General features: G+C 41.4%; 1 protein-coding gene across 1 annotated transcript in view; it reads left to right on the forward strand.

Annotated features, from left to right (window-relative positions):
- The first annotated feature begins 6,297 nt into the window (after positions 1 to 6,297).
- Positions 6,298 to 9,148, forward strand: part of FGF5 (fibroblast growth factor 5) — an 11,511-nt gene continuing 8,660 nt past the window's right edge. Inside the window, exon 1 of the mRNA XM_006027328.1 lies at positions 6,298 to 6,435. Within this exon, the coding sequence (XP_006027390.1) occupies positions 6,298 to 6,435 (138 nt within the window). The remainder of the gene's footprint in view (positions 6,436 to 9,148) is intronic.

A 9,148-nucleotide genomic window follows, 5' to 3' on the forward strand; every position in this document is an offset into this window, starting at 1 on the left:
GCATCATACAGGTTGCAATATTTAGGCTGAAAAAGGTTAAGGATGAGACGTGTATCTGAGTATTTTTTGGATTAAAAAACTAGGTAGTCCTGCTGACATGCATTCCAGGGACCTATTCTGACCACTTTTTAGGTCTGCCATTGACTTCAGTAAGAGTAGGACAGAGCTCTATGTGAGCCATACATAGTGTTCTGAACAGCCACAGGGTATTCTAATGATACAGTTGGAGGACAGGTTGCTGCTGTGCTTATAGTTTTCCTGAAGTAAAAAGAGAGTTGTGGATTCTCTACATCTGCCAGGTAAGGTGGGAACATTCATGCTATTCTAACATAGCATTTGAATATTTCATTTATTTTTTTCGTTTTCAAAAGCAGAGTGGAACTGATGTAATTTCATGGGCAAAGTTTGCTCTTACACAGACAGGTGAAGCAGCAAGCATAACACTGTCACAACTTTTTTAATATATGTGTGCATAGTATTGCTGTGTACAAATTCCTCTGGCACAAACTGCACTAGAATCAATTGTGCGGCTTTTCATTCCATATGCTCCCGCACCATGAAAAATACTGTTTCAAGATAAAACTTAAAAACAATGACTTTTCAGTCAAACCTATATTTGGGGGTTGGGGTGCAGACTCATCTCATTTAGTCCAGTTTTATACTGATATACCATACCTTCCTGACTGTGAAGGTACTCCTTGCTTACAGCAGTGTAAGATCAGAATGAGTCCCCCCTCCCATCCCTTCCATATAGGAAGTCAAAATTTGATTCAATCCACTGAGTTAAAGACAGTGGTAGATTTTTTGCAAGTATCTGAGGGCAGAATTTGACCTTATATCTTTAAAATGAAACATTTTCATCATTTTAGGAATGTTTGTCATCGTTAAATTAGTATAACTAAGCATCAGCTTTAGGCATTGAATTTGTAAAAGCCACTTCTGGCTTTATTTTGCAACCGTTGCATGGGAAATCAGTAAGAATAAACATTCTCATATTGTTTTTAGGGAGTACAATTTTTCTCTCTTGCTCATAATATTCCAACTCACATTGAGGTCTAACCTCTTTTTTGTGGTCTTACAATATTGAGAAGAGAAAAAAGAAATCCTGTAAAAATCCTATTTTGTGTTTACTATCTTAGTAAGTGGCTTTACAAAGGACATGTTTTGGATATATAACAAATTGAAAATTACAATTAAAGGTGTTACTTGATTAATAAATATGGAGGTAAGTCCCCAAGGCATTGATATCCATTTGCTCTTACTTAACCATGTTTTGGCTCTATTAAAATACACTGGGGTCAGATCACTTCAGGAAAACCAGGTCCTGACTGGGGGAAGGTCCAGGCGAAGAGAAGGTGAAAATCAAAGCTGTACAAGGTGCCTATAGTCTCTCTCCTCCTGGAGACCCAGAATTGTTTGTCCCAGGTCAGTAGGAGATGTTGCAAGCCGGTTGGGGGGGGGCAACCTTTTTAGCAGTTGTGCCACAAATTAGCCCCACACCCTTCCCAAGTAACACTCCAATCCTTTTCCCTTACCCAATCTGGTACTCAGCTCCCTGGCCTATACTCCCTGACTAAACTGCTGCTCTGCTTACTGCTACCAGTTCTGTGTTCCCTGCCTGATCTGATGCTCTGCTTTCTGCTCCCTGCCCTATCTGCCACTGTGCTGTCTTTCCCCTCTCCAGTCTGCTGCATATCACACAGAGGCTGCCTGTGCCACTTGTGGTATCCATGCCACAGGTTGTACCCCCTCCTCCCCACTGGATTTTGGGGCAAGGAGGGACCATAGGTAGGAGATTCAAAAGACTGACTTATTTGGTCATTTCCAAGACAGCTGGTGAGGTTCCTGTGGAGCCATGGCTGTAAATTAAGACTGCCTTCCCCTGACAGTTTCCCCCACCCTGCACTAGGGATAACCCCTCCCTCATCCTCTATCTAGCACAAGGGAACCAAATTGCAACTTTCTGAGCCAGCAGGAGTAATAAAATTAAAGTAGCAAAAAGGTTCCAACCACAAACATTGCTATATGTCTTTTTTTTTTTTTTTAAGCAAGCCTTTGTTTTAATCTGGGGCTGATCAAACAAAACAAAAGCAGAACCAACTATAAAACCCAGCTGAAGTCAGTATGTCAGCGTATGATATTCTAATAACACTGGTTTTAACTTTGCAGAGCTCTGTCAGTGTAGGGAGCCCTACAAAGCCCCAAGTCATGAGACAGCATCCTGACCTTCCTTCATTTGAGCTATGACATTGTCTTACTGCAAAACAATGTCATCCTGTACTGATGCAAAGCAATGAAGCAAGCATTGCAATAAGGTATCAAGAGAGGATTCTAAGGCTCCTCTGAGGCTTTTAGTGAAGCCATTCCAAATAATACCTCTTTTGTCTCCCTACTTCCCAGATGCTTGAAGGGACAATTAAATACCTGTCTGTTTACTTGACATGCATTGTGCTGTGTCTCATGTGAGGCAGCCCTTGTAGCACTCTGTGGGTGCATCTACATGTGCAATTAACTCATAGCAATAAACTCTGGAGTTTATTGTTTCCAGGTGCAGCATTTACACATGTGCCCAGGACCACAGTACCTTGAGCTGGGGAGGACCAACCCCAGCTGGTTGAGGGCCCCAGGAGTTAGTCTGCCAGCCCAGAGCTGATCTGACCCAGCTCAGCATGCTGCAGAGGAGCTGGCTGGGGCACAAGAATGCCACAGTGCAGGGATACCCAGTAGGCAGCCCCCTCACTGTAGCACCCTCATGCCCCAGCCAGCCCTGGTCACTGGCTACACGTGGACTAAATTTAGTTGAAGCACACTAGATAACTCCACTGTAAAATGGTACTTGTCCCAAACAGTACTATCCTATAGCAGAGTTAATTAATTTACTGTGCCCTAATAGGGGTGCATGTGTAGACGGTGATGCTTTACTGCAGAGCAAATGAGTCAACTCTGCAGTAAAGCACATATGTAGATGCACCCTGTGTTAAGCATTCTGGCAATTCTGCCTACAGCCAGTTTCCTAATATCTCATTTAGACTTCAGGGCTAAATCCAGCCCCTGTTGAAGTCTGCCATTGACTTCAGCGAGAATTGGACTGGGCTCCACATGAGCTATGCACAGGGTTCTGAATGGTTCCATGCTGCTCCACAGAAAGATGCTGGGGATTGCCATTTTAGATCTTTAAAACAATTTTTGGACACCCCTGTTTTGGCAAATAAGTTTTTAAAATGCTTCAGCTCAGTGGTAGGAAGATGAAGGGTTGTTTCAGGTAGTGGATATGTACTTTAGAGAAGATTCGCAATTAAAACACTGGCTCTTTGCATCTTCCATGTTCAAAATGTGGGTCCAAATTGAGAGTTTTGAGCCCTTAAGTATTTCATGTATGTAGAACTAAAAGGGTTTTTGTGTATATATTACTGAAGGTGCCTGGGGCAGCTGTGACATGGGGGCAGTGGCAATTTCTGGTTGCTGATGTGCTGCCGGCATGATTGTGTGGCTGCAGAGGCAGTGTTGTTTTTTCTTCCAGCCCCCTCCTAAGTTAGCTCCTGGAATGGCTGTCCTGGTTGCCCCACCCTAGTTACTCTGCCAGTGGATCCACCCGAAGCCAGCAGCTGTTAATTTTCTTTACATTACCTATTATGCAGGCTCATCTTACTGCATTTTGGGCATCTATCCTATGCTGCTGTAGCAAGAGGGTATGCTTGGATGACCTGCCCTCTGAGACATTGGGCTACGCCTACCATAGCTAGGAGGAAAGAGGACCAGTGAAAGGAATTACACAGGCACAGTTAAGGTGATGTACATGCCAGTCAAGGTTTCTAGAAGGGACAAACCACTGTCATAGTTGCTAACCACGTGGTGTGTAGACATAGATGGGGTTTAAAGCCAGCCATGCCAATGCCTAGTTACTTGCTCAAGAGTTCTAATATGTTCTCCCAGCAGTGGCGGCAGGGGCAATGATGGCGGCTAGGCTGCTGGCAGTGGCTATAGCAGCTGGGCTGACAGTTGTGGTGGGTGCCATTCCTGAATCTCCTCTAAGCTGGTACCCAGGGCTGGTGCCCTGGTCACCCACTCCTAGTTATACTACTTCCCTGGAAACATCCAGTTTAATGCTCAGATGAACAGAACATTAAGATGAGAATTTTACTGATTGCAATTGGATTTAAGCATATATATATATATATATATATATATATATATGCTCAAGTACTTTGCTGAATAGAAATGGGATTACTCACCTGTTCAGCTGCAATGTGGGTCAGCCATGGCATTTCAGCAGTAGGAGGACTGTGCCCATTATATCTTTTGGCTTGCCAAGGTCAGGATACTGTGTGATGCATTGTGTCCTTATTCACAGACAGGAGTCCAATGCCATGGAGACAGAGTTCCACTGAAGTCAAAGTGAAAAGATCCGTTTTTAGGGAAAAAAATACATTTGATTCACTTAGTGCAGTGGTACCCAACCTTTTGATCCTGCAAGCCAGATGTGTGGTGAGGAATCAGGAGGAAAACTGGATTCATTCTGTGGACCTGATTTGGCTCATGGGGCCAGATGACCAGTGTGGTGTGCAGGACCAGTTTGAGTGAGGCCTGATCTGGCATGCAGGACTGGCCTGGCTGGGGCTCAGTGTGGTGCCTGGCTCCAGCCCCATGTGCTGGATCAGGTCCTGTGCCAGATTGTGCCCACAGCCCCAGCCCTATGTGCAACGCTATGTCATCTGGTCCATAGGGCTTGGAAATTTGGCAATGGGGGAGTGGTAGCAATCAGCACTGCCACTACTCCCTCGCCACCAAATTTCTGGACTTGTGGGGAACCCTGTGGGCCAGATGACATGGTTCTGTGTATGAGATCTGGCCCACAGGTTAGAGACTGAGCACCACAGATTTAGTGCCACGATTAGGCAACTTGAGTCATGCCTGATACCACAAAAAAGCCCCATTGAAATCAGAAGGAGGATCTGAAGTCTAGGATGCTACTCAGTGGATGTGTCTACACAAGATGCTACATCAGTGCAGCAACGTGCTACAGTGATGTAGCATCGGTGGCCATGAACTGTGACACTCCAGCTACATTGCCATAGTAACATGCTCCCTCGCTATAGCATGTTGCTACAGCGATGTAGTGGCTAAAAATAACTCTGCATCACCAGCACAATGAAGTCCAGGCTGTTTACTGTGCTGTCATTTTGTATCTCCAAAAGGAAGTACTAAATGATGACACAGTAACAATAGCACTGTTGGGGCATGTGTGGATATGCCCAGTGTAAAGTATAAGAGCTTGACCCATAGGAATCTTCAGAAAACATGCGAGTCATTTCTTTAGTATTAATCAATATTTGTTCTAACTTTATTTTCATAGTGTATTGTATGGGTGTGCAAGGAGGTTTTCATTTTCATGAAAACGATTTCATTTTTGATTAAGTATTGATATTTAAAATAATCGACTTTCATCTCCTTTTTCTCGTATCCACATTTTCCTCTGCCCTTGTTTTGGTTAGGATAAAATTATAGATGTGTCCAAATGGTGTGACATGCTAATACATGTTATTCAGCTTCTCTGTACTGGAAAAAATCTGAAATTGCCATATTTCATACAAATCAGAATTTGTCACCCAACATTCATCTCAGTCCTCCTATCATACTTCTGGTGTAAATCATTTGCAGCAATAACAGTGAGAGACTAAATCCATGTCGACTGTAAATATAGTTCTAAAATAAGGGACAGCATTTGAAACCCATGACAGTCGGGACCCTGGAGCAAGAGGTCTCCTAACAGCTTGTGTTCTTACATAAGAATGATTGGTGCAGTGACAGTTGCACAAGTCTTATAAGCCACATGGTTGAAATTCTTGGCTTTTACTGGTTTGTGTTACAACCTACCATGAATAGAACATAGGGTTTTGTGTTCTTAGGAAAAGAGGCCTGTTAGATTTTGTAGAGAAATAGGTTTTTGTTTGGATATTTAGCCCTGATCCTGCAAAGACATAAGCATGTGCTGAACTCCAGGTAGATGAAGAATCCCCAAAACATTGGTAGGACTTCACATATGCTTAAGTTTTTGCAGGACCAGAGCACAAATGAAGGAGAGATACTACATGTTTTAAGATCAGTTGCCAATCATTTAAAATATCCTAAGGTTTTAAAAAAGCCATCTAGGAATAAACACATATTTTCAATAACCAAAGTAGTCATCATTTAAACATTAATTTATTGTTTAAAACAAAGAAGCTGAAAATCAAGAGTTTGGGGGAAAAAAACTACAGTTCACAAGATTTATTTTTTGTCACACTTATGTGAAAAAGAATGGTGATTTATTTTGGGATTTCTGTCATCCTAGGTATTTTGGAAATATTTGCTGTGTCTCAGGGGATTGTAGGAATACGAGGAGTTTTCAGCAACAATTTTTTAGCGATGTCAAAAAAAGGAAAACTCCATGCAAGTGTAAGTAGAAACTGAATTACCAGTATATATTGTTTATTAAAGGCATTGTGGCAACTTCACCTGTACATTATAGTGAAAAGAATTCTCAGGAGCTTGGCCTTACAAGATGCTCAGCATACCTGTGCCATGATTTCAACAATAAGTGCTTACTGACTTGCAGGATGGAGCCCTTGAAAGGCAGAAAGACAGACAGACACTTAGGTGACTGGTAGACATACAGTTTTGAAGCTCTGTTTAATATTTATTATAGATAAACCACAGAAGATTTTTTTTTTTTGTAACTGGGTAGTTGTCATCAAAACAATATGATCTCTATTCAATAATATTTTATTATTAGACAGAGGATATAGATATATACGTTTTACAGAATGTTTTATCCACATGTTCCCTTAAGAAAAAGATGAAGGAACACAGACTTGGGGACTAATCCTGTGCCACTGACACAAATGGAAATAAAAATGCTGACTTGGCATTGTGATTCAATTTGCTGTGATGGCATATGAGGGAATGGAGATACGCCATGTATTTGAGAACACGTAACAAAGGGGAAAAGGGAGAAAATAAAAAAGAGGAAAATGATAAGTGTAGTGAACTCCAGTTCTAGAAAGCACCCATATGCCCTATTCAGGAAGATAAGCAACTTAACCCTTAAGCATAGGCTTAACTTTAAGTACAGCTTGAAGTCCTGTGGGATATATTTTCCTGAACAGTAGTGTACTTGGTATCAGCCCCTAATTTGTGGCTGGAGAGTGCTATAGAACAACTCAGCAGGCAGATGTTCATAGTTGGTTCTTCCACAGCCTTCCCCAAATCTTCATGCAACCAGGAACTTGTTAAGTGGCCCCTCTTGTCCCACTGAAACCAATGGAAGTAGAATCAGGACTTTGCTGAGTGCCCACTTCCAAGTTGCTGTGTGAAATGAGATTCTGATAAGGTTAACTGGAATTGGGGATGCTGGGATTACATCCTGGGAATTTGAGCCTTGGGCCTTTCCACAACGTACAAGATCCAACATGGAAATGTTACTGCTAACATTTAAAATCATAGTAGTGTTTAACTATTTAGTTTTATTTTTTTTTAAATATTCCCTCTTGTTGGTTTTTCTACATATTGACCTTCTGCAGGTTCAAATATATATTTTTTTCAAATGAATCTATACTTTAAAAAAAAAATCAAGGGTACTCTGTCTTTTTTTGTTTTTATTATAATTGGGGATAAGAGGTTGGTCATTAATGCATAGAATAATCAACACACTTGCTATGCTGATGTTAAAATAACTCCTGCTAAAACATATATCCTAAAAGCTAAATCCTAAATTCTTTCATATGGAGGTGTCAAACAAACAAGCTGTGATCCAGATTAAGCCCATGTTATACAAATACTCAGGCTGCTTGGTATATTCAGAATTTTCAGAATCTAAGCCTTTAACAAAAATCACACTATTAGCCCTTATAGTGGTGAAGAAAACATGCCAGATGTGACTGTCACTGAACTGGTTACACTGCCTGTAGTAGCAGACAGCCTAAAACTTTGGGATATGTGAACACCTCTGTTTCCCATTAAACCCAGTGGAGTGAGTGCTAAAACCTAATGGTGCCAAAAGTGTAAGCATTTAATTTCTCATTTTAGCAAATGTAATGGGTTTGGGAGTATAACCTTCTGTGGATGATTAGATAACTTGGAGTTCTGATAGGAAGGAAAATACAAAGGAAAGACAGGAGGAGGGACATGAAGTGAGGGAACAGGAAGAGAAACTTGTGAAGAGGGAGAATGTGGAGTCTCCTAGAGGAGAAATACTGATTTGAATGATGTGGATTGCAAAGAAATGGTACTGATCAAATCATGAAGAATGATAATGGCTAGAAGGCTAGGTACAACACTGGGGCCAAACTGCATATCCAACTATCCCATTACCACCTTTGAGAGAGTGATGATTAATGGATAGGAGTTCTTAAACTCCAGCCAAGTCATCTTTTATTAAAATTGGAATTTGACCTTCTCCACCAAATACGTTTGCCCAAATATAGTGCAGGGGGTAACAGTGGGAGGCAAGAACAGCATATTTTCTTTTGTGAAATATGTGTTTTATGGCCAGCTTTTTGTCAGCGTGTTCTCTGAAAAGATAACAGAAACAAATTAATAACTCAGCACAATGCAGATGAGGAATTGATACATCATTGGTGTTCTATAGACTTTTAGTAGAAGCAAGATGCTCCAGTGGTGCCTAGGACTTGCCATTGCAGCTTACAAAGGGTTGGAATCTAATATATGTATATGGTGCCCATCACTCCAGTATCGGAACAATTCTATTAGGGAAATGCTCTTATCCCAGTGTTGTAGATATGGAAGTCAGACCCACAAGCCCAGATTCTCAGAGGCAGTTTATACTACATATTTTGGGTTTATATGTCAAACAAATTGGAAACATGCCCATGTGGGGTGGGCAGTGAGTCCTACTACGTCTATTGATTTCAAGATCAGAATTTGAACCTAAATGACTTGCTCAAGGAATAGGCCTTGCCCCCAAGTCCTGACCAATGAATCATCCTCATTTTCTATTCTGTCACCCCCATCCAAACTAAGTGTGAACAGCTACATACAGAGTAAAGTGTAATACAGCATGTGTAAAAGTGACAAAAATATGTCAGAGTAGCCCAGAACTACATTAATTTAGGGTTCACAACTTACACCTGTCCTACCCTAGGGGAAAGAG

Source organism: Alligator sinensis, unplaced genomic scaffold (assembly GCF_000455745.1).
Source record: "Alligator sinensis unplaced genomic scaffold, ASM45574v1 scaffold565_1, whole genome shotgun sequence".
Classification (NCBI taxonomy): domain Eukaryota; kingdom Metazoa; phylum Chordata; order Crocodylia; family Alligatoridae; genus Alligator; species Alligator sinensis.